The 26596-nt window shown below is 43.3% G+C and overlaps 1 protein-coding gene across 3 annotated transcripts in view; it reads right to left on the minus strand.

Moving 5' to 3' along the window:
• LMTK2 (lemur tyrosine kinase 2) overlaps positions 1-26596 on the minus strand; it is a 96732-nt gene that overhangs the window by 7778 nt on the left and 62358 nt on the right. For 2 of the 3 annotated variants that reach the window (XM_064376438.1, XM_064376439.1), the window contains exons 7-11: positions 25776-25909; positions 16136-16220; positions 14606-14727; positions 10569-10718; positions 6902-9860 (exon numbers count right to left, since the gene is read on the minus strand). In XM_064376438.1, coding sequence (XP_064232508.1) covers positions 6902-9860; positions 10569-10718; positions 14606-14727; positions 16136-16220; positions 25776-25909 — 3450 coding nt within the window. The remainder of the gene's footprint in view (positions 1-6901; positions 9861-10568; positions 10719-14605; positions 14728-16135; positions 16221-25775; positions 25910-26596) is intronic. The other variant, XM_064376440.1, reaches the window with a different exon arrangement.

The following is a 26596-nucleotide window of genomic DNA, read 5'->3' on the forward strand; positions in this document are numbered from 1 at the left end:
TACTCAGGAGGCTGAGGAGGGAGGATTACTGGAGCCCAGGAGCTCAAGGGTGCAGTGACCTATGACCATGCCACTGCACTTCAGCTGGGTGGCAGAGCAAGACTCTGTCTCAAACAAAACAAAACGCACACACAAAGAAATCCACACGCAGATGCACCACAATCAAACTGCTGAAAGCTAAAGACAAAGACTTGAAAGCAGCCAGGGATAAAAGATGTATTACAGTTTGAACATCCCAAATCTGAAAACCAAAAATCCAAATGCTCTGAAATCCAAAACTTTTCGAGCACTGACGTGACACTCAAAGTGCTCACTGGAGCACTTGGGATTTTGAATTTTCAGATTTGGGATGCTCAACTGGTGAGTATAATGCAAATATTCCAAAATGTGAAAACATCAGAAATCTAAAATGTGTCTGATCCCAAGCATTTCAGATAAGGGACGCTCCCCTTGTACTGCTAGGAGTTCAGGCATGATCTCAGTGACTGAAAATTTCTCATGAGACACCATGGAGGCCAGAAGGAAGTGATGCATTTTTTAAAAGCTGAAAGAAGACAATTATCAACTCAGAATTCTATGTTCAGAGAAAATAGACTTCAGGAATGAGTGTGAAATAAAGACAGTCTTAGATGGAAAAAAAAACTAAGAGAATTTATTTAAAAATAAAAAAATTCTTCAAAAGCTGTTTTTTTAAAAAAAGAAGAAAAATTAGCCAAATTTCTTTAAATAGAAGGGAAATGGAACCAGAAGGGAAATGGTACCAGAAGGAAACTTGGAACATCAATAATAAAAAGAACAACAGAAGTACAGTAGGCCCTCCAGATCAGAGTTCCACATCCTCAGAGTCAACCAACCAGGACAGAAAATATTCAGAAAAAACAAATAAATAATACAACAACAACAACAAAATAAATAATACAGTATAACAACTATTTTCATAGCATTTACAGTGTATTTGGTATTATAAGTAATTTAGAGATGATTTAAAGAATGCCGGAGAATGTGTGTAGGTTATATGCAAATATGATGCTATTTCATACAAAGCGCTTGGGCATCCTCTAATTACGGAACCACCATTCCTTAGAAACCAAGGGACGACTCCAGAAACGATCTGAATAAAGATCAGTGACACGACCGCCTGTGCATAACCACATCTGTGCATACCAAGTCCTGCAGTTAGCCTTGTGGAGCCCACATATGCAAAAAGTCAGTCCTCTGTGTGTATACACACCAGTTCCACATTCTGAGAATACTGTTTCCAATCTGGTTTTGGTTGAGAAGAAGCCATGTCTAAGTGCACCCACACAGTTCAAAACCCATGTTGCACCGGGGTCAACTGCATACTATTCATTTCCTCCTGAGTTTCTTAGAATGTGTTTGATGACAGAAAGTCAAATGTGTCGCGCTGTCTGAGGGGGTTATCAATGTACATGTATGCAGCACAGAAGTGCATGTCACAACGGGGACAGAGGGCAAAAGGCCTATGTGACAGTAAGGTTTCCACATTCCATCTGAAATAGCAAAATACAGATCTAGGTAGATTGTGAGAAGTTTAATACATATATTGCAATCCCCAGAATGGCCACTACAAAAACTATACAAAGAGAACACATAATAGAAAAAAAAATATGTAATACTAAAAATGTTCAACTTAGTAAAAAGAGGTAGAAATAAAAATCAAAAGAATAAAATGGTATACCTAAATCCAAAATATTAATAATTTTACTAAATGCAAATACTCTAAACACACCATTAAAAGGCAAATTTTTCAGAACAGAGTTTTTAAAAACCCTACCTAACTATATAAGATCTCAAGAAACTCATGTGAAATGTAATGATACAGGTAGATTAAAAGTATAAGGATGCAAAAAGATACACCATGCAAACATTAATGAAAACAATGAGGCCAAGAGAAGTGGCTCACACCTCTAATCCCAACGCTTTGGAAGACCAGGATGGGTGAAATGCTTGAGCTCAGGAGTTCGAGACCAGCCTGGCCAACATGGTGTAACCCCATCTCTACAAAAAATACAAAAATTAGCTGTGTGTGGTGGTGTGCGCCTGTAGTCCCGATTACTTGCAGGGCTGAGGCAGGAGGATTTCTTGAGCCCAGGAGCTCAAGGCTGCAGTGAGCCAAGATCACACCACTGCACTCCAGCCAGGGTGACAAAGTGAGACTGTGTCTCAAAAAAGAAAAATGGAGGGAGGGAGGGAAACAAGCTGGAGCAGCTCTATGATCTATGAATATAAGAACAAAGGAATATGGAAGGATATTACATAAGGATAAAAAGTTCAATTCAGCAAGAAGACATAATCATCATAAATGTATATGCACGAACAGAGCTGCAAAATACAGGAAGCAAAAATGAACAGAAATGAAAAGAGAAATAGACAAATCTAAAATTACAGCTGAAGACTTCAACAACTTCTCAGTAATAGAACAAGTATACAAAAAAAAAATGATAGAGAAGAACTGAATAACACCATCAACAAATTAAATCTGATATTCATAGAACAATCTACCCACCAAAACCAAAATACACACTCTTTCAGGTACACATGGAATAATTCACCAAAACAGACCATATCCTGGCTCTAAGATAAACCTTAACAAATCTGAAAGCACTGAAACTGTATTAAATATGATCTCTGCCCATAATGGAACTAGACTAGAACTTAACACAAAGATACAATAAAATCTCCAACTCTTGGAAATTAAACAATATACTTCTTAAACAATATATTAACTAAATTATTAGTAATTATCAAATATAATAATATATTAAACTATAGTTATTAATCTACGCCACCAAGAGGAAGTCTTACAAAAAACTTTTTGATCTGAATGAAAATGAAAATTCACACATTAAAATTTGCTAGTGCAGCTAAAGTAGTACACAAAGGAAAATTTATAGCATTAAACACTAATACTAGAAAAGAAGAGGCCAGGTGCAGTGGCTCATGTCTGTAATCCCAGCACTTCAGGAAGCCAAGGCAGGCGGATCACCTGAGCTCAGGAATTCAAGACCAGCCTGGGCAATGTGGCAAAACAAAAATTACAAAAATTAGCTGGGCGCAGTGGTGTGTGCCTGTGGTTCTAGCTACTTCAGGAGGCTGAGGCAGGAGAATTCCTTGAGCCCAGGAGGCAGTGAGCAGAGATCACACTACTGCACTACTCCAGCCTGGGCGACAGAATGAGTCTCAAAAAAAAAAAAAAAAAAAGAAAAGAAAAGAAGTAAGGTCTTGAATTCTAAGCTTTTCTCTTAAGAGTCTAGAAAAAGCAAAATAAATTCAAAGCAAGTTGGGAAGAAAATAATAAAGACAAAGCAGAAATCAATGAAATAGAAAAGAAAAAAGAATCCATGAAAACAAAAGCAATTTTTTGGAAAGATCAACAAATCTACATAATTTCTTCCAAACACTATCAGAGAAGGAAATACTTCCCAACTCATTTTAGAGACCAGCATTAATTACTCTGATAACAAAACCAAAGACAGTGCCAACAAACAAACAAAACCCAAACCAACCAAAAAAACCTAGGTGGAGCCATGAATGTTTATTCCTCAAAGGTGGAGGGCAGGAAGCTCTCAGACTGTGACTCTGAAAGGGGCCTCATGGCGTGGGCCTAATGCACAGCTCTGCCCTCATCCTGACAGATAATGACCAGGGCTATATGCTATGCAGCTGAGCTCAATGCTTGTTTATTTTTATTTTTTACAGACAGGGTCTCACTCTGTCCCCCAGGCTATAGTGCAGTGAAGCAATCATAGCTCACTGAAGCCTCAAACTCCTGGGTTTAAGCAATCCTCCTGCCTCATCCTCCTGAGTAGGTTGGACTACAGGTGCATGCCACCACATCTGGTCAATTTTTAAATAATGGTTTTTGCTATGGTACCTAGACTAGTCTCACCTCCTGGCCTTAAGCAATCCTCCTGCCTCAGCCTCCCAAAATGCTGGGATTATGGGACTTTAGTGCTTGTTTACATTACGACTGATCAGACTGGAGGGAACCCTGTCACACTAATTGGAAGTAAGCATCATTACCCACTACTTTTGTCTCAAGAACATGGTACACTGAGGAAAGACATCGAAAGCACTAAAAGTCAACTCAATGCTAGGCAGATTTTAAAGGTGCATGCAAGAGGCGGCAGGGCGTGCTCATTAAAAGTTCAGTCCTCGGTTGGAGGCTCGGGTCAAGTCCTAGCATGCCTACTCACTGGGGCTGACCCTGTGCAGTCTACCTACTTTGAGCTCAGAGTCCTCTCCATGAAGATGGCAACAACCACCCCTGCGTGGGGAAGCAAAACAAGACTCTGTATAATAAGGCGCTGGCCCCACAGACTGATCACCAACATTTACTACTCTACACGGTTAAGTGCTGGTTAAATATTTGCGGAACTAACAAATAGTGATATAACCAAGAAACAATGCTGCCCAATCCCACAAACCCTCAGTTAACACTTTGGAGCCAAGATACTTCAACTGCTTAAAAACTTAACAGCTTCAAAACCGGCTCATTAAGAAAGAAAGCAGGAGCCGGAGGAAACCCTCAATCTTCAACCTGAGTGCTCGGTGGCTGTTGCTTCAAGGCACGCTGCGTGAGACGCATACGCAAACGAATTTCAGAGCACCAGAAAGATCTTCCGCATTTTCTTCTGGCCCTGACCCACTTTCTGACTTTCTGACACTCACCTCCTCATCAAAGCCTCCCATTCATTAAGCATGTCTAGTATTTGATCTCTGTACCTTCCATCCCATAACTAGTGTGCCCATGCCACAAGCCTTCATCTTTTGCAATTCTGTTACGTCTTCTAAAGCCAGAAAAACACAACATCCTCCACAAAGACTTGTGCAAGGGCCCAAACTGCGGCCCCAGGGAGCTTTCTCCGCACACTGCTTCTACTGGGGCTGCATCCCTCACTACTCCAGCTACCCACAGGCTTCCAGGAACTGGGGACGGCGTGCTCCCCGGCTCCCACCCGCACTGCTCACCATGCACAGGTGACGGTTCTTTCCCACCAGTACATGACCCCATCCACAGAGAAATATGAGGTCACAGAGACGGTGGAGAAAGGGCTATTTGGAAGCACTGAAAACAAAACATGAACCCGAGGGGCCAGGTGACCCTTCCTCCCTCCCACTCTTAGTAGAAAACAGCAGCTTGTTTTCCCAAGCTCCCTGAGCAAAGGCTCCTGAGTTCGAGATCTGCCTAGAAGCCACCTGGGGAATGAAAAGAGAAAGACTGGCAGTCAGGCTGAGCTCAGGAGGCTACTTTTTTTTTTTCTTTTTTTTCTGAGACAAGGTCCCAGACTGTCACCCAGGCTGGAGTGCCGTGTGCAATCTTGGCTCACCACAACCTCTGCCTCCCAGGTTCAAGCAATTCTCGTGCCTCAGCCTCCTGAGTAGCTGGGACTACAGTCTTGCCTATCGTGACTGGCTAATTTTTGTATTTTTTAATAGAGACGGTTTCACCATGTTGCCCGGGTTGGTCTTGAATTCCCAACATCAGGTGAACCACCCACCTTGGACTCCCAAAGTGCTGGGATTACCGGCGTGAACCACTGCACCCGGCCTTACTTTTCATTTTTTAAACATCCACCTCCCCCCAGTAAATGCTATAGCTCAAATGTGGGTGATTTAATGATTTTTAAAGAAACATCATAAAACTATCAAAAAACCAAAGTGAACAGAACACAGAAGGACAACAAGGCATAAAGTGACGTTCAAAAGACGCAGCTGTCGGGGGGAAGGAGGTGGAACAGTGCTCAGGAACCCTCCCCGCCGCCCACCCACAGCCATGGGCCCACGAGGGATGGTGCCACACAGGGGCTGACACCAAGGTGTGGGTTCCCAGAACTGAGTGAAAGGGAGGGCAAGCAACGTGAAGGAGACGCTGAGGACTCCTGTGCCTTCTAGAAGGTGAGGGGACCCCATTCTCGTGTCCTGCCACGGAGCTCTCCTGACAATCCAGCTGATTCAAGCAGCAAATTCAAGGGCTACAAAGACTAGTATAAAAACATTTTGTTAAAAGCTTGAACTCTAAGCTGTTACACTTTTGAAGGAGCCTAAATCTATGCCCACTCGGCAGTGCACACTAAGCCGTTTGCTCCAGAGTAGGGAAAGTGGACAGGACGGGACAGAGCAGCAGGACCACAAACGCTCCTGCTGAGTGTCCCACCCTCCAGACATCCACTGCAGGGCTTCTGGTCAGCCCCTCTCCTGAGCTGTCTCCAGGGCTGCACACCAACCACCGTTCCAGGCTTGCATCCAAGTGGTGGGTACTACTGCCAATTGTCAGGTTCTAAAACTCTGGGGCTGAGTGCAGTGGCTCATGCCTGTAATCCCAAAACATTGGGAAGCCAAGGTGGGAGGATGGCTTGAGCCCATGCGTTTGAGACCAACATGGACAACATAGCAAGACTGTGTGTCTACAAAAAAAAAAAACAACCTTAGCCATGGTGGCATGCATCTGTGGGCCCAGCTATTACGGAGGCTAAGGTGGGAGGATCCCTTGAGCCCAGGAGTTCAAGGCTGCAGGGCACTACAATTGCACCACTGCATTCCAGCCTGGGCAGCAGAGCAAGACTGTCTCAAAAGAAAAAATTAAAAGTCAAACAATAAAAATTTGGTGTGTAAAGGGTTACCAAGTTCAGGAAGACTCCGTTACAAGACCCAGGAAGAGCATGTAGGTCTTGTTGCCTTCATTTAATGTAAATTCCCTGTGCAAAAGACATTTCTGCATATTCTTAGAACTGTAACCAACCCCAAATCACTTTTTCTGAGTAATCACAATCTGCTGCCTCAAAATGGCAACTAAAAAACAGACCACACTCAATTTCCTAGCACATTTTGGAATCCTTATATGGATATATATAGAAAATGATTTAGAGAGAACAGATACCTGGTCAAATAGGTAGACTGTGACATCATCAAAAAACGTGACTGCCTTTTTTTCTTTCTTCCAGTCCTCAGGCAGCGGGTCAGGGGCACCGGCCACCGTGGGCTTCAACAGACTCCGCAGGTGCCTCCCGTCCTCATTGCTGAGGATGATGGGCACGGGGTGCTCGGTCTCGTCCTCCGACTCGGAGCTGAGGCTGTGCAGGTTGAAGGCCCGCAGGTCCTCGTCTGAGTCGTCACTATTTTCATCCTCCTCATCTGCATCCATTCCGTCTTCTGAGAGGTCAAGCATCCCCGACACCCCAAGTTTCCCCAGGTACTTCCCTTCGATGTCTGGCTCCTTCAACTTGGGGGCCTCGGAGTGGCTGGACAGGGGCTTGTCCACCGCAGAATTTGTGTACGCAAGGAGTTCGTTCGTGTTGGTTCCCGTGGAAGCGAGGGTGCAGGGGCGATCTTCCTGTGTCTCGAAGTCATCACCACTAAGTTCTGAATTCAGCACGCCCCAGGGACTGCTGGCCTCTTCTTCCATGGGATGCACCTCTTGGGGAACATTGGCCTGTGCTAGCTCCAGCATGTCTCTTAATTCCAGGTCACTGGACTTGTGCAAAGCAGATGGACAACTTTGATCTGGATGGCTCTTTTTGGCTTCCAGGCAGCTATCCTGGGCATCAGGACTTTGCTCTGGAGGGACTGGCTCAGGCAGGGGCTGCTCCTGTACCAACACCGAGGTGGATACGGAGGCTGCCGGGACCTCCTCGGACCTTTTCTCGGGCTCAGAGTCATTGTCTGAGAAGTAGGCAGAGTCTCGGTATGAACCCTGCGAGCCAGCTGTGAACGTCTGAGGGGTCACTTCTGTACCTCTGTGACCATCACCAGCATCGGAGATGACAATGACTGGGTTGGGGGGCAGACTGCTGTGGCCATCGCCTGCAGTGGCTGGTTCTGAGTCTGAGGTGCCCTCGGGAGCGGGGTGCAAGGTCCACTCGGGAGACTCCAAGTTCTCTGTTTCGTAGCCACTGTCTGCTGGCTTATCAGGGGGCACAAGTTTCTGGGGAGTGTGAGATCCTAAAGAGTCCAGTAGTGCTTCGTGGACATCCACTGACTCCAGAGAGTCCGGGGTTTCCAGGGACGGCTCTGAGGCTGGAAAGGGTGCTGACAAGCTGTCCTCCAGGAGGCTGTCTTGACTGGTAGAGTCCGAGGAAAAGGCAGACACCAAGCCTGCTTCTTTCGCTGCATCTTTAGAACTGAGCTGATTTAAAGTCTCCACAGCCTCCAAGTTTTTCTCCAGTCGGCAATGACTGTGATGGTCTTCCGAAAGCGGTTTACTGTGTAAGTCCTGTCCCAGTTCTGGAAGATTACTCCCCATACTCACCCTACTGGCAAGGATGTCATCAGCAAGAACAGAGTCACTTTCGGTGAGTCTCAGGGTCTCCTCACTCTGACCAGGAGAGTCCTGAGACCTGTCATCCATGCTGTGGGTTTTGGCATCGGTGGAGGGAATTTCAACTGGGACAGTCACAGCATCTGGACTGATGTCCTGGCAGAGACAGTCCTCCGGGACAATAACATCTAAACACATGGGCTGGGCTTCTCCCTGTGTCTGGAGTGAGTCTGGGGGTACCTGACGGGGCGTTTCTTCTGTTTTGAGGGAGGTAGGACATACCTGCACTTCCGGGGAGGACTGCAATGAGGTGCTCAAAGTGTCACCTGTGAGCATGACATCTGTATCTTGACCCTTTGTGCTTATGTTTTCCTGTAACGAAGACAAGCCTGGCTTATCTTCAGCAAACGGAAGCTCAGTATCTGAAGAGTTTCTACGTGATGTTTCCAATTCTAACATGGCTTCGGTAAAACCAGCATTCTTAAGTTCTGTCTGAAGATCATTTATATGTTCTTTGCTGGACAATGAGCCTTTTAGTAAGTTTTTCTCTTGAAGAAATAAAAAGTTTTCTGACAATTCTTGAACATTCAATGGATCAAAATTATCTTGGTGCATAAGATTATCTGATAGGGAGAGAGGCTCACTGTCAAAAAGCTTACGGGGCTTTTCTTTCTCCAAGTGGCCCGTTATGACTGTCTCTTTGGGGTTATCCAAACTTGAACTGAAAGTGGCAGGTTTCAAGTCAGCTTGGACTCCATTTAGTTCCATTAAGTCAAATATTTCTTGGTGACTGGGCAAATCTTCCGATTTGTCCAAATCATTAAATATATTGTTGAAAGGGCTCTCGGGGCCACTGGTCACGTGTAAGTCCTCTGGTAAGCTAGAATCTTTGGGGTCTGTACTGCTTTGGAAGAAGTCCTCATCTATACTGGACTCCTCAAGCTCAACATTCCTGAAAGCCGTGAGCTGGGACGGTTCCGGGCCAGTCCTCTCTGGATTATCCATGTCGGTCGTGAGCAGCGCTGGCGGGTAATCAAGCTCCAAGTTACTACCACTTTTTTCTTCTAATTGGATGTAATAGTCGCTTCCAACAGAAAGGTTGTGGGCATCAAAAACAGGAACCACTCCGGGGGCCCTCAGGGGGACATCGTGGCTACTATCATCTTGCTTTCCGGGCCCAGGATCTGAAAGCGAACTCTCAAAAACTTCCACCGGATAGAAGATGCTCGTGTAGGACAAGGCTTCATCCAGGTGGCCCCGGCTGCGTTCATCAAAGTGGTCATGCTTAGCGGCCTCCCAGACATACTCAAAGCTCAGGCCCTGGCTGGTTTCAGTCACAGTGAGGACTTCCTCCATTTCACGACCCAGCCGGTCCCTGGCAAAGTGGTCAAGAATTGGGAATGCAGCATTGTTGGAGGTGTCTCTGTTGTTTGTGTTCGGCTTCAGAGCATTCCACTGCTGTTCAAAGTCGACCTCTGAGTCCCGCTGGCTCTGCAGCCGCAGGTAAGTCAGCAGCCTGTGTACGTCTTCAGCCACGGGTCTCTTTTCTGGTGACAGCCAACAGAACTGTAAGACTTCGTACCTGAAGAGCATATGACAAGCAATCAGTGGAGCCATCACCAATCTTTTTTTTTTTCCCCCCGAGACAAAGTCTTGATCTGTCATCCAGGCTGCAGTGTGCAATGGCGTGATCTTGGCTCACTGCAACCTCTGCCTCCCAGGTTCAAGCAATTCTCCTGCCTCAGCCTCCTGAGTAGCTAGGATTACAAGGTGCCCACCACCATGCCTGGCTCATTTTTGTATTTTTAGTAGAGACAGGGTTTCCCCATATTGGTCAGGCTGGTCTTGAACTCCTGACCTCATGATCCACCCACCTCGGCTTCCCAAAGTGCTGGGATTACAGGTGTGAGAGGCCGAATCATTTTAAAGTAACAAAAAAGGCCAGGCACCCTGGCTCATGCTTGTAATCCTGGTGCTTTGGGAAGCTGAGATGGGAGGATTACTTGAGCCCAGGAGTTCAAGACCAGCCTGGGCAATATAGTTAGATTTCTTTTCTACTTTTCATTTTAATAAAAATAAACAAAACATGAAAAGACTTTACAAGGACCCTAAAGCCAACTCAGCACCCCAAACATTTCTACACCTTCATCACTGCCAACCATATTAAGTAGTTCAGCTCATGGTGAAAGAAGAAATGAAGAAATATAATATTTGGCCCCGGATTTTCTTGTGTTTTAGGGACACTGCACAGTGAAGATAAACAGAACAGGCAGAAGGTCAGGCTACCAACCATCTATCAGAGTAGGGCTGCTCCAGCTGGGGCTTCGGGAGCTTTGTGTCTCTCTCTCTAATGACTTGGTTGAGGACGTCTAAGTTGGAAAGGTTTGAATACGGCTGTGCAGCATTGTCAAAAAGCTCCCAAAGTGTCACACCCAGGGACCTGTGGGAAAAAGAAAACGATTGTTTCTCTCTCCCTTTAGATGTCAAATTTTTAACACTCACACTTGTTACACAGCCAGTAATTTTAAGGACAAGGGGTATATTGAAAAAATTATTACGATCATTCATAGCCAGTAATTTTAAGGACAAGGTGTGTATTGAAAAAAATTATCATCGCTCTTTTTTTTTTTTTTTTGAGCTGCAGTCTCACCACTCTGTTGCCCAGGCTGGAGTGCAGTGGCGCGACCTCCACTCACTGTAACCTCTGCCTCCCAGGTTCAAGTGATTCTCCTGCCTCAGCCTCCTGAGTAGCTGGCATTACAGGCACTGGCCATCATGCCTGGCTAATTTTTGTATTTTTAGTAGAGATGGGGTTTCACCATGTTGGCCAGGCTGCTCTCAAACTCCTGACCTTGTGATCCGCCCACCTTGGCCTCCCAAAGTGCTGGGATTACAGGTGTGAGCCACACACCCGGCCAAGATAGTTCTTTAATCTCAAACCAATAATCAACAGCACAATTAATAGCAAAAAAAAAAAAAAGGCATTTCTGTTAAAATGAGGAAGACCACGCCTCTTGATACTGAATACTACTCTAGAAGTTTTGGTCAATGAAAAAAGCACAAAACAGAGATAACAGGTATACTTATGTGGATGAGATGACTGTTAACTTTTAAGTCCTCAATAAATTATTGTAAAGACTATCAGAATGTTCTAAAAATCCGGCAGAATGGCTGGAGACAAGATAAATAACCCTGAATTTTTTGGTAAGAAAAAAACCTATTAACAACAGCAGTAAACACCAGAAAGCATCTGAAAGGAATCTTAACATGAGTAAGACAATATCTTCTCTGTGAGACCCACAAGTTTGGTCTGAGTTACTCCTCAGTATCATGGGTTTTGCTGCTACTCTGAAGGGATTCCCCCAACACACTGGCAGCTGTCTGTGTGCCAGGAGAGGCCAAGAGGGCTGCCTCACCAAAGCAGGAACACCCTTCTCGGTTCCAGCCCAACCCTCTCTCATACCCCGGTGCTGTCCCCACGGAAATAGCTTCTGCTGGTTTCCCAGGTCAGATGAGCTGCCTCTCGTTTCCTCCATGCAGTCTCTGCATTTCCTCCCCACCATGCACTGCCTCTGTCATGCATTCGTGTCTCCTATTTACTGCAATGTTCCTGAACCTAACTGATCATCTGTATCCTCTGGGAAGCTGTGAACACACACACTGGTAGGGCAGGTCCACCCCCAAGGATGCTTAGTTGGTAGATCCAGGTATGGCCTAGAAAACTCTATTTTTAAAAAGCTCCCCAGTGATTCTGATGTCCAGCCAACCCTCCACGACACAGCCCAAACAATGAAGAATCAACTATATTTTGACAAAAATCACTAAAGGAGAGCACCAGAGCACATCCAAGGAGTAACAAGAACTCAGGAAATCCAGAACAGCCACACAGAGAGCAAAAGTCAGGGTGGCCACAGCAAGAGTGGAAGGAAAAGCCTGGCCTCCACCACCCCATCCCCAGCCAGGACAGCCAGGAACCAGGAGCAACTTCCTCTTCCAGGGAAGGGCAAGCAAGAGGATCTCACCGTGGACACCTACAGTCTTTACGCTGGGGTCCTCACAGGCAGTAAGCCCAGCTGAAGAATTCAATAAATGAAAATTTTTAAAAAATACAGAACTTCAACAACAGACTAGATCAAGCAGAAGAAAGAATCTCCCAACTTGAAGAAAGATTGTTTGAAATTACCCAGTCAGAGGGAAAAAGAGAGAAGAAAGGAGTGAAGAAAGCCTTCAGGACTTCTGGGAGACCACTGAGCAAACAAATACACACATTATGGGAGTCACAGAAAGAAAAGAGCTAGGAAAAGGCAGAGAAAGGCTACTTAAGGAAAGAACAGCTAAAAACTTCCCAAGTCTTGGGAGAGATATAGACATCCAGATCCAGGAAGCTCAAAGGTTCTCAAAATACAATTAACTTCAAAAGGTCATTTCAGAGGCACATTATAGTCCCACTGTCAAAAGTCAAAGACAAAGAGATAAAATTCTAAACATAGAGAAAAGCAAGTCACATAGGAGGGAATTCTCATCAGACTAACAACAGACTTCCCAGCAGAAACCCTGCGGGCCAGGAGGGAGTGGGATGATATATCCAAAGTACGGAAACTGGCAGCCAAGAACACTATGCCCTGCAAAGATATCCTTCTGAAATGAAGAAGGGCTGGGCATGAGGGCTCATGCCTATAATCCCAGCACTTTGGGAGACTAAGGCATAAGGATCGCTTGAGGCCAGGAGTTCAAGACCAGCCTGGGCAATATAGCATGACCTCGTCTCTACTAAAAATATATATATAATAATTTTTTTTTTTAAAAAAAAAGGAGAAATGAAGTCTTTCCCAGATAAGCAAAAACTGAAGGAATTCATCACTCATCATATGAGACCAGCCTTATAAGAAACGCTCCAGGAGTCCTGTATCTGGAAGCAAAAGGAGGATAACCATCATCATGAAAAAAACACAAAAGTAACAAACTCATGATATACAAGGTAGGGTAGATACGCAAGGGAGAAAGAAAAAGGAAGAAAACCTCATCGTTCATGTAGAGGCTAAAAGGGCTGATCTCATAGAAGTAGAAAGTAGAAGAGTGGTTACTTAAAGCTGGGAAGGGGAGGGAGAGAGGAAATAGTGAGAGGCTGGCTAATGAACATAAAATTTCAGCTGGACAGGAGGAATAAGATCTAGTGTTCTATAGCACCGAAGGGTGACTGTCATAAACAACAAATTTTGGTATATTTTCAAACAGCTCTAAGAGCAGCTTTTGAATGTTCCCAACACAAATGATACATGTTTGAGGTGAAGGGCATATTAGTTACCCTGATTTGATCACCACACATTGTATATAGGTATCAAAATATTACACTGGGCCAGGTGCAGTGGCTCACAGTCGTAATCCCAGTACTTTGGGAGGACGAGGCAGGCAGATCACTTGAGGTCAGGAGTTAGAGCCCAGCCTTGCCAAAACAGCAAAACCCCATCTCTACTAAAAGTACAAAAGTCAGCTGGGTGTGGTGGTACATGTTGGTAATTCCAACTACTTGGGAGGCTGGGGCACAAAGATCACCTGAACCAGGGAGGTGGAGGTTGCAGTGAGCTGAGATCACACCACTGTACTCCAGCCTGGGTGACAATGAGACTTTGTCTCAAAACAGTAAAAAACATATACATATATATATAAGTTTTTATGTGTTTATATATATATATTTTTATGTATAAATACACATGTATGTTTATATATATATATATATATATATATCACACTGTACCCCATAAATATGTCCAATTGTGCATGTCAATGAAAAAAATAATAAAAGCAAAAAAATTGTTTTAAAGAAATCAATCCAAAAGAGGGGGCAAGGAGAGAAAAAATAAACAGAAAAAGCAGTACAACAGCACATAGAACATAGCTATGAATTAAGAATACTGTGACAGAAATTGTTAGTCAAAGTTTTAGGTGCATCTTTCTTAGCTTCCATTAAACTGACTCCTATAAATTATAGTATAACATGATAGTCCACGCCTCTTTCAGTTTTTTCTTTCAGTAAATACATATTAAATATCTATTATATGTCAGGCCCTGTGGGAGGCACAGAATATGAAACGGACTTGGTTCCTTTTATAAAGGAAAATGGGGAACAGAGGCAGTATTCAAAATGTTAACTATATCACCACAATTGTGATAATTGCTGTCATGTCTCTTAAGCTGGCTTTTTCACACCATCAGGCACTCTTTTGTTCCTACATCTTATACAACTACTTTCCTTGAAGGAAATACTCAGAGGAAGAAGTTAGGACTGTGCCAAAGAAATGCCTAATAAAACAGTAAGCAAATACATACCAGATATTACTATACTTAGTCTGATCTGCAGTTAGCAGTCTGTCTTGAAAGCTGGTTACTAATTCTGGAGCAGTCCATCGCAGAGGAAAAACTTTTTTATCATCTGTTTCAATGTAATCCTCCTGTTTTGTTAGAAAGCATACAGAATTTTGAATAGAATTATACTTTTGGTGAGTTAAAGAATTTAAATTCATGGTATTCTCAGAAAACATATACCCAATCCAAAAAACCAGGTCAGAAAAAGGAGCAGGCATGAATAGAGACTTTCTGGGCAGAAAGCGGGTAAGGAGTTTCTCTGAAGCCTCCTGGGTTTCATGAGCTCATCTGTGAGCCATGAACGCTTGCTAAGTCATCCTTCCTGGAAAAGGAAAGTACGCTCTGTCTAATGCATACAACATAGACTCTGAGCAAAATATTAAAACAATATATACTGGGTCTTATGCACTGAATAGTGAAGCCAGTTAGTGAGTAAAGAGTGTAGGCTTTAGACTCTGACAGAACGAGGTTTCAAGTCCTCGTTCTACTATTTACCAGCTATGTGATTCTAGGCAAGCAACAACTGTGTGAAGTTTTTTCCTGATCTGTGAAATGAGGAGAACACAAGCCTACCCTTTGTGGTGAGGATCAAATGAGATGATACAGGCAGGTGCTGCTAAGTGCCTGGCATCTAGCAAGAGCTCAAGACACTAAAGCTACTACAAAGACAAATAACCAACTTCAATTTGCATAATATTTTCTGAAAATATTATCTGTTTGGTCCTTACAAGAACTCTGAAAAATAGAACAGATCGTATCTGTATGTTGCTGCTCGGAAAGTGGAGGTCAAGGCTGGGTGGGGTGACTCCACCTGTAATTCTAGCACTCTGGGAGGCCGAGGCAGGCAGGTTGCTTGAGCCCAGGAGTTTGAGACCAACCTGGGCAATATAGCAAGACTCCATTTAAAAAAAAAGAAAAGAAAAGAAAATGGAGGTCAAGAGGCTTATCCAAGGTCTCCTGATGCCAGGAGGTGGAACAATCTCATCCTCTGCTCCACCATGCACTACCTCATTCACTGGGGCTACACAAACACACACAAATGGAAACCTCATTGACTTCTTCACTTATTTACTTCAGGACAGATTTATGACAGAGTTAAAAAACCTAAATTCCCTAGGTTACTGAATTTGAGCTGAAATTTTACTGACCACGTAATGGAGAAACATTTATATGACATGTATATTTTATTGTAACAGGTAATAATAATTACTGTTGCTCATATGTTCACTTGAATTTCATCAGACTACATCGTCTGTTTATAAATCTTTTTAAACAAAGCTTTTGGAAACCTGTCACAAAACCTGGGACGCAAAGCTACGGACTGAGACAAGCCACACACCAGAAGCCCAGACCACCATTAAAATGGCTGCTGTGAATCCCTCTCCAGAAAGCCTCACGACTAAATTTCTTATCAAAACAGTAGGGCATCTGGTGATATTACAACTTCACAATTTGAATTAAATCAGATTGAAGACACTGAAACCCTTGGCTTACCTTGTACCTGCTGAATCCTATTCCGTAATCACCCAATTTCACATTTAAGTCGGAGGTGAGAAAACAATTCCGCAGGGCTAAATCACTGCAAACAGAGGGAAGTGAACACAAGAAGAATTAACAAACAGAATCATGCTGCATGGAACTGCCACCGAAATGGGCTTTCTCTAGAAATCACAGTAAGTATATTGAGCTCTCTGCTTAATAATTAATGTCTTAAAATTTGTTTTCATAGTAGAAGTATTACGCATGTAATCAATCAAATAATTTTTTGGCAAAAAACTAGCTCAGGTTAAATACTGGCCATATCTGTACCATGTTCTGCATTAAAACCAGATTTATGGCTTGTTTCATAGTATTTTCAGAGTGACCAAGAAAGAACCCTAAAATGTTATTAGCAAAACTGCCTGAATTTTTTTTTGCAGCTTGTATTACTTGAGTAATAGTCTAGTAATAGTCTGTTTGTTATAAGTAAATATTAATAAATTTATAACTTCAAGCACCCAAAAATAACCCAGATTATTAAAAAATGTTTATTTTTTTCCCTTTTTCAAAGATAAGCATTGTAATCAGGCCCTTTCCAAATCACTTCCATGTCTTACAAACTCCACTTCTCTACAAGGGAGGTTAAAGAGCATATTTCAAGACTTACTTAGAACAATTTACTTATGTAATTTATTTTAAAAAGAAGTTATTTTTCAAAAACACACGATTTGACAAGTAAAAACTACTTTTTCTAAAAGAACTTCCCATACAGACAACAGATTGAGTTTTCTGGCTTCTGGCTTTAACCCTTAGAATCTTCTTAATCACCAACTGGTATATAAATAAAAAAGCCATTAAATTACAATAGAAAAGGATGCCTAATTTATAGTTTTAAGTTATTGTAAAGATATCACAGCTGAATTTCCATAGTCCAAAATGTTAGTCTTTACAGAATGGCAAAAGACCAAAAACTTAAAACTATTAAATTCATACTTTCAAATATTTTAATTTTCCAAAGCTCACAAGTCTGAACTATCAGAATAATGGAGATGATAATGGCAACAGCTAACACCGATATAATTTGGTAACAGCTTGGTACATAACATTGATTCAAAAACACAGTAATGACTAATATTCTCAAAGCATTTACTTCACACGAGGCATTTGACATTTTTCTCTAAGCATTTAGTCTTCACAACAAATCTGTGAGGTGGATACTATTATTTTCCTCATTAACAAATATGGACCCTGAAGCACAGAGAATTAAAGTAAGTTCACTAGGGTCACAAAGCTAGCAAGGTAGTGTTCTGTACTATGTTCGTGCTTTCACCATCAATAACTCTCCAGGACGGTGCAGTGACACCTGTAGCGGCTGGTCCTCAATGTGAATTCCAGTTAGCTACATCACATCACCTGCCACACTCTTTGTGCTTACAAGTGATTTTCCGTGCTCCGTCAGAACCCCTCAGGCCTGGAAAAACCTAGGGATACCCGTGACTCCATTGCTATGAACAATATAGCTTCTTCTAATTGTAAGAAGAAAGGGGGTCCCCATTTCTTGGAATTAAATAAGGAAGGGAGGCAGGGAGGGAGAGAGGGAGAAGGAACATGCCATTTGGGGACAGAAAAGTGAAAATGCTTTAAGTAAGGCTGCTTTATCCACTGAGCCAACAGCTGTGACTGCAGAGCTAGGGGTTTTGCCAATAGAGGCTCCGTCACTGAGCACCACCGCCTCTAGGTTCCATAAACAGACCCTGTGAACCCTACAAACATTTCCCTCCTGAGACCAGAACTAGGAGCTGGAGGCCAGCATCCAGACAAGGGCAAGCACACGTCCTCCTAGGTCAGGGGCAGCAGCCTGAGGCTAGCTTGGGTGATCTCAAGCTCAGGCACCTCCTGGGGGCAGGATGAGTGTCCCACTCCCTCCCTCCTCATCTCTCTCTGTACACATGTTCCACATAGGTCTTTGGATTCTTGAAATGAAAAGGCTTGATAAAGACGAACAACTACCCCTGCAGAAGGCCCTTGGCTCTCGTTGTAAAACTCGAAAGCAATCTAACTGGTGTTCCCAGGGGAAAAAGCAATGCTTCTCACGACCTGAAACTCAGAGGGAGTGAGGAAGCAAATAGTCATAGGACTGGGTCTTGCCCCACCTCTTTCCCCAGCACCCAGGTTCCACAGTGCAATGGGAGGGAGCCCTGGGCAAAGTCAGGAGGCCAGCAGCTCATCTCAGCTCCACTGCTCCAAGACCATGTGATGCTGGGCCAGTCACATGCATAGCAGAGGAGCCTGTTTTCTCACAAAACAACAGGGATGTGGCTGAAATGGGTAACTCACACGGTTGTTGCAAAGGTAAAACTGAAAAACACATGAAATGTTTTGAAAACATAAAAGTGCTGTACAGATTCAAGGTAATGATACAATTTGGGTCAAAGTTGGTAAAAATAAATATTCTCTGATGCCCAACAATGTGCAAAGCCAAAGAACAGAAAAACACACAGGTGTAACTTCTTAACAACAGAGGTAACTCTTGACGTCAATGGCTGCTTTTGTCAGGAAATGCAAACACACAGCCCGTATACTCTCCCTTCAAGTTGAAAAACAGGTCCAAGGATGAGGCTGCCAGTCGCACCAGCCCTGCCCGGCTCTCAGAAAGCTCTGGCAGGGTTGCCTATGCTTGGCAGCACTTGCTGTGACTGAGACCACAGTAAACCACAAGACTCAAGGCTGCATGAGCAGAGCGATGGACAGAAAGTGGGAGCCCGCGGTTCTAAAGGGCTCTCACCCCGATTCACGAGGAAGCACCACTGCCTGTTGCTCACTCATGCCAGGACTAGTTTGCACGTCTTCAGGGTTCTCCAATGCAAATGGCTCAACATGCAGGAAGCATTTTCAAAAGAATCCACACCTCTGTTTATGTGAACTACTTATGCTTTCCCGAGTAACCTGGATTCCTGATAAGAAGAGTTAACAGACAGGAAGCAAAATACTGCAAAGTTACTGAATACTCTTCTACTTTATCTTCATCTTGACAACAGCACTCCAGGGCTTTAAAGATGATCCCCATTTTATAGAAAAGATACAGCTCCAAAGGATTACATAACCAGGCTTATACTTGGTAAAGCTGATGAGAGGTGAATTAAAACTTCAACTCCAAAGCCTTTCTCTCTGCTCACCAAGCCATTCTGACTCTGGCAGCCACAAAGACTTAAGCTTCTGAAGGGACTCTGCACTTAACACCCTAAGATGGAATGGAGATGTAACCAGGAGATGATTAAACCAAGAGGATTCTGATAAAGCACAGGGAGGGAACTTCACACTCGAGTTTTGACACTGTTTGCCCTGCTTATTAGGTTGGTCTTCACTAGCTGGGAAATGGTACATTTACTGAATGCCTGCTGTATGTACCTCAGGCATCTGCTAGGATTTGGGTGCACAGAGAATTCTTCCACTGTGAAATTCTTATTCCACCCTATGGAAAACACCTCTGGCTGGAATGGGGTCTGCCACTGATGGTGCATACTTACAGTCCCAGCTACCTGGGAGGCTGAGGCAGGAGGATTGCTTGAGCCTGGGAAGTCAAGGCCAAGCAAGTGAGCCATGATCCTGCCACTGCACTCCAGCCTGGGTGACAGAGTAAGACCCTGTCTCAAAAAAATAAAAAATACAAAAATAAAAACCCTGTTCAGATTCTAATGGGTAGAATTCTTTGGGTGAACTGGTATTTTTGTGTTGACTCCCCACCATTAATCATGGTGCATCTTTCCATTTGTCCACATGTTATTTTACATTTGTCAGTAAGATTTCAGTTTTCTTCATATAGTCCTGTGCCTTTCTCACATAATAAAAACCCAGATAATTTATATTTTGGCATTATTGAGAATAAAATGGTTTTTATTCCTTCATTGCTGGGTACATAATTATACCTGTACAGACAAAAGCTACTGACTTCTGCATACTGTCTTATAAAAAGCCACAACAAATTCTCTTATAAATTCTAATTTTTCAAAAACATAGTTTCTTGGTTTTTCTAAACATACAATAAATACCATGGCACAGTAAAGAAGGATAATGCTCTCTTCTTTTCCAATGGTTGAAGTGTGTGAACTGTGGAGCCACAGAATGTGGCTCTGAATCCCAGCTCTGCCAGCTTCCAGCTGCACAACCCTGAACAAATCAGTATACTTGTCTGTGCCTGCGTCTCCCGACCTATAACAGAGACAGGAAAACCAGCACTACCTCTTAAGAGTTGGTATAAGAGTAGCTGGCAAGCGGGAAGCATTCAGTAAATCTTAACTACTGTTGTTGTTGTTGTTGTTATTATTTGTTATCCAACTTCAGTCTCATAGTGGATATTATTATTATTATTATTATTATTATTATTAGAGTCTCACTCTGTTAACCAGGCTGCAGTGCAATGGCGCGATCTCAGCTTGCTGCAACCTCTGCCTACCAGGTTCAAGTGATTCTCCTGCCTCAGCCTCCCGAGTAGCTGGGATTACAGGCGCAAGCTACCATGCCCGGCTAATTGTTTTGTTTTTAGTAGAGATGGGATTTCACCATGTTGGCCAGGCTGGTCTCCAGCTCCTGACCTCAAGTGATCCGCCCACCTTGGCCTCCCAAAGTGTTGGGATTACAGGTGTGAGCCACCATGCCTGGACTATTATTTTTATTATTTTTTTCTTTTTTTTCCCTTATTTCTTGGGCCTATTATTTTTAAATTGGTAATTTTCTAGTTTGTGTTTGTATTTGTTAGTACTTCCGATGAAATATTGGAAAATAACATAAATAGCGGGCATCTTTGTCTGGTTTCTCATTTAATTGAAAGGGCTTTATTATGTAGCAATAGCATGATATTGCTATTGAGTTTTGGTAAAGTCTTGAGTTTTAGTCCATATGATAGTTAAGTTGTACCTTTCCTTTCCTATTGGAGGAAATGTTTCCCATTGGAGGAGAGTATGTTTACATATTCTATGTAAACACAGAACAGCTTCCGAATTATACTAAATGATGTTTCTGCAATCTATTGCTATAATGTCTTCCTCCCCTTTTATTCTGTCAATGGACCAAATTATGTAGACATTTTATAATATAAATATACCCTTAAATTCCTAAAATAAGTCTTAACTATTTTGTTTACACATTGCTGGAGGCAGTTTGCAAGTATTTATGTCTATGTTCATTCATGAGAGTCATCAATAATTTATGTCATCTTTTGCTATTAAGGTTGTGTTGGATTTATGATATGAGTTATAGAAATTTCCATCTTCTTTAAGGTCTGGAATAGTTTAAATACACTGGAGCCACCTGTTCATTAAAGGTCAGACAGATGGGGCCAGGCACGGTGGCTCACACCTCTAATCCCAGCACTTTAGGAGGCTGAGGTGGGCGAATCACTAGGTCAGGAGTTCGAGACCACCCTGGCTAACATGGTGAAACCTCGTCTCTACTAAAAACACAAAAATTAGCCAGGTGTGGAGGCACATGCCCATAGTCCTAGCTACTTGGGAGGCTGAGGCAGGAGAACTGCTTGAACCCAGGAGGCAGATGTTGCAGTGAGCCAAGAGTGCACCACTGCACTCCAGCCTGGGTGACAGAGCAAGACTCCAACTCAAAAAAAAAAAAAAAGATCAGACAGATGTTACCAATGAAACTCTCTGGACCTAGAGCCTTTTTAACTGAAAGCTCTTTAATCACCTTCCCAGTGTAGCAACTCAGCTGATTACAGTCTTTCCATCTTTTCTTGGGTTGCAGCTGCAATCAAATTGGCTCCTTTCCCTTGAAGCCTTTCCTCATTTCTATGTGACACACATCAAGGGAGATAAAAAGGTCAAGAAGATCCAATCCCTGCCTTCAACAAGTCTTCCGTGTAGAAAGGGGAATAAGAAACCTTTGTGGACAGGCGCCACATATGAATTCCTGTTGGGTTTTCTTTTCAGTCATGTCTTCTCTTTCTAAACCTCCCTAAGGTATAGTGCAATAGTGATTAAACACACACGCATGTGCATGCACAAAGCTCTGGGCTTGCCATCCTACTGCCAACAGAACACAGCCTGAAGGCGTTTTCCTGGCACTCAGGCCCGCTGTAATTTAGTTTCAGGCGGCATCTCTATTCTTATCTCCCACTATCTTCTCTCCTCGTCTTCTGTTCTAGTTACACTGGGCTAGCTGACATTTAAACTCCCTTCCCTCCTCTTCCTCCTACCACATACATCATCTTGCTACTCCCTTCTCCAGCAATTCTGAATGTCCTCCAGCCCCCAACTGACAGCCATTCTTCAAGGATCACTAAAACTCATCTCCTTCCAAAAACTGACCTGGACTCCTCCCAGACGAAAGTAACTCCTCCTCCTGCAGAAATGACCACACAGAGTGTGTGTGCCTGGGTTCAAACTGCTCATCAAATGATCAAATGAGTGGCTGAGACAGACCAACCATTCAGCACCCTGAGCCTCAGTATTCTCCTCTTTGAAGTGGGATGAACAATGGCACCTGCCTCATGACGGGTGGGGTGGTCCTGAGGATCAAATCACTACTCACAGAATGTTCTACAAATGCACAGAACACAGCAAACACCCTGCCAAATGAGAACGCGCATTTCCACTCTCCTGCTGGGGCATTAGTGAGCAGCAGGTGTGCATTTTGCTTTGACATGAAATGTATTTCTCTGTCTCTCACCTTGTCACTGGATTTTAAATGTATTTTTCTGCCTCTCACCTTGTCACTGAACTCTGCAGGAAACGGAATTTCACTGCACACTAACCCTAGTGTTGCCCAGCAGAAAGTCATTGTAACTCTACAACCGGACAAATCCTACAAGAGGCTCTTTTGTACACAATCGTCACCCAGGTACTCCTCAAGGCTACCTCCTCCAGGTATCCAGCTACATGAGCCACTGTGAGGACACATGCTGCCTGTGGGAACCCCGGGCTCAGCTCATCACAGCGACCTGGTGGCATCTCATGGACAGGCTGCTCAGGAGACTCACAGGCAGGGGACAGGAAGTCCCGGGCTCCAGGCCAGCAAGGCGAGTGGGACACACAGCAGCAAGCTGGCAGCGCCTGCTGTTTACATGACCTTGACAAAAGTCACATGCACGATTTCAGAGATGCAGGCTCCTGAGACTCTGGGTTAAGCCTCTTCTTAAACAATCGGTAGAAATCCAACTTAACTGGGGTGCCTTACTAGGTGAGTTTCCAAACGGATCTAAGAACTTTAATTGGACGTGTAGGTTGTTCTAGTTTCAGCCAAAAGAGGAAGTCCTACTTTACGGCAACCAAAAAATATTCTAAGTTCCAACTTAAAAATATACTGTATGATATGCTACTGACAAAAAAGATCTTAAAATACAAAATTTTGCCCCAAATGGAAATTTAATAAAAATATAATTACTTTTTACAACAAAATTAAACAGGTGTCAATGGTTTCAAGGATTTTCTTTAACTTGAGTTTCTGAACTTGAATAAAACCCAAACTACATGATTTACTTTATCATCTTTACTTGTTCTAAAGTCCACAAGATTTGAAATTAAGTAAAACTTTAACTTGAAACTCATAGGAAAATACTATTTACTCTGAAATCTTTGCCAATTTAAAAAATACACAGATTCTAGCCATTTTTGATAATTTTACATTGCTGATTCTGATATGATGATCTTTTTTTTTTTGAGACGGAGTCTCACTCTGTCGCCCAGGCTGGAGTGCAGTGGTGTGATCTCAACTCACTGCAACCTCTGCCGCCTAGCTTCAAGTGATTCTTCTGCCTCAGCCTCCTGAGTAGCTGGGATTACACGCGCCTGCCACTGTGTCCAGCTAATTTTTGTAGTTTTAGTAGAGACGGGGTTTCACCTTCTTGGCCAGGCTGGTCTTGAACTCTTGACCTCGTGATACACTCACCTTGGCCTCCCAAAAGTGCTGAGATTACAGGTGTGAGCCACTTCACCTGGCCTATGATGCTCTTTTAAAATATAACCCCCTTCTCCAAAATTCAAGAATTCCTAAACCAAGTATTAGTAAATAATTATCTGCATTTTATAAGATATTAACAATATAAATAATGCTAGATAATAACCAGTTATAGAAGACATTAAAAACTAAATATAGGCTTTCTCCACTATGAAATCTTTATAAAGTTTCATGTAAGGGATTCTGCTTTGGGTCTTAAGAAACTGGTAACTTTCTGAGTCTCTTAAAAAAAAAACACTTTATCAGGATGATTTGTTTACTATTATAAATCAAACAAGACATAAATGTGTAAGAAGGTTAATGATTTTCCTTCACCCCCCCCACCCCCGAAGTAATGTTGAGAGTTTGATAGCCACAGTACTTTTCCACGCCTGTTTATACACACACACCTCTAGAAATACAACCAGGTGTTTTCATACTTAAAAAAAAAATGGAATCACTCTATATTACTGTGAAATCTGCTTTTTAAAAAATAGAAAACTTCAAGCCAGGCGCGGTGACTCATGCCTGTAATCCCAGCACTTTGCGAGGCAGAGGCGAGCGGAACACTTGAGGTTAGGAGTTCGAGACCAGCCTGGCCAACATGGGGAAACTCCATCTCTGCTGAAAATACAAAAATTAGCCAGGCCTGTTGGCACATGCCTGTAGTCCCAGCTACTCAGGAGGCTGAGGCAGGAGAATTGTTTGAACCCAGGGTGTGGAGGTTGTAGTGAGTCAAGATTGCACCACTGCACTCCAGCCTGGGCAACAGAGTCAAAAAATAAATACATAAATAAATAAAAAATAGAATACTTTATATACATTCCTTCACGTCAAGACACATAGGTGTTCCTTTTTAGGTCAATGGATTACTAAGAGTTAAATGATTTACTTAAAGTCAATTTAAAAAATACTGCCTGGTTTCCCTGGAGATCTAAGAAATAATTTTAAATGTATTGTGTTGTTTTTAAATGTAAACCATAGCTCAAAAGCCTAGAAGAGAATAAGCAGAAATCTCCTTTTGGGCTCACAGAACGACTTATGATTTGAGACAGGACTACATGTCCTTTGGTGTTTTAATTACGAAAATCACCATCAATGATCTGAACAAACTACAACAGACTCCAAGTGGGGCCTGAAAGGACTCCATCGCTGTGCTGAATTCACAAGCAGCCCCTGACTACCCACCCAGAGGGCCTCTTCAGATCGGATCCCACGACACCTCTGCTTCCAAGTGGGCCCCTGACACCCATCCTTCAGCTGGCCAGAAACCGGTGCTATGACCTTGTGCAACCAGAGGCTGCTGGCCTAGAGCCTCTCTCATCCTCTCTCAGGAATGTGAACTGGGGCACACCATGAAGCCGGGTGGGTAGCACCAGAAGCCTAAAGTTGGTGTGGCAAGGATGAAACACGCGAGGTGTCATGTGGTGGATTGGGACTGTTTACTCTCAACTCTAGGGCAGGTACAACTGTTCATTCTTTCAAATTCTGGAAATAATAAATGTACTAAGACATCTTATTCTCTGGTACTGGTTTCAATGAAGCCCAATTTAACTCTAATCTTAATCACGGACAAGAACGAGAACGCTTCTACCTACATGAGCTAAGTTCATTCTGCCACCTGTTCTCCTTATGTTTCATAAACCCGGCAGCCTCTCTGGGCCGTCTTGTGGTGCTGTGTGAGGTGTGTGCCTCTGACACAGGGACCTACCTGTGCAGGAAGTGCAGCTTGTGCATGGCAGCCAGCCCCGCGGCAATCTCACAAGCCATCCTCTGCAGCAGCATGGTCTGTGAGTCCCCCCGCATGTGCTCCTGCTCGCTGCGCAGATACGCCTTCAGGTCACCCTGCAAAAGTCAGCCCGTTTGAGTTTCAAAACGAATCACAGGAACAAAGTTCGTGCTTAAACATGTGCCTCAGCAGACACTAATGTTAAGATTATTAGAAACTTATGTTCGTACTTAAAGAAGTTCCAACCCAATAATGCAGAAGTATAGAACACTATTATGTTTTTAGGGGCATTCTAACTAAACATTTTTATCATATAAACAAACACATGTAAAACAAAACAGTTTTAAAAAAGATAGTTTTGCAATGATGCAAAATTTAAACTAAATGCGGTGTCGAAGTAGAGAAAGTCCCAGGTACCTAAGAGATGACACGGAGAGTGTAAGAAATGGTGCCACTCACATTGCCTGGTCTATGGATTCTAGCCAGCCCCTGGGCAGTGAGCACTTCATCACAAAGGTGCCGTGGCTACTGCCAAAGCTTGGGGGAGCAATGGATGGGGAGAGAAGGAAAGAAAAATGGGTGAGAAAGGAGGAGAAGTCCGGGTAGTACAGTAACAACTGCTTCAGGTCTCCCACAGCTTCCCCAGGGCCCTGTGCTATCCTGAGATGGTGGAGAGAAAGAACATTCCAGCCAATCTAGAAAAACTCACCACGTGAACAATGAACAAGCCTACTCTTCAAAGAGGAATAGCCTGAGCAGGAAAATAAACAGACTTACAGTCAGACGCCCAGTACACGGCCCTG

The sequence above is a fragment of the Aotus nancymaae genome, unplaced genomic scaffold (genome assembly GCF_030222135.1).
Source record: "Aotus nancymaae isolate 86718 unplaced genomic scaffold, 86718_ANA_hifiasm-v0.15.2.pri h1tg000015l_0, whole genome shotgun sequence".
Taxonomy (NCBI): domain Eukaryota; kingdom Metazoa; phylum Chordata; class Mammalia; order Primates; family Aotidae; genus Aotus; species Aotus nancymaae.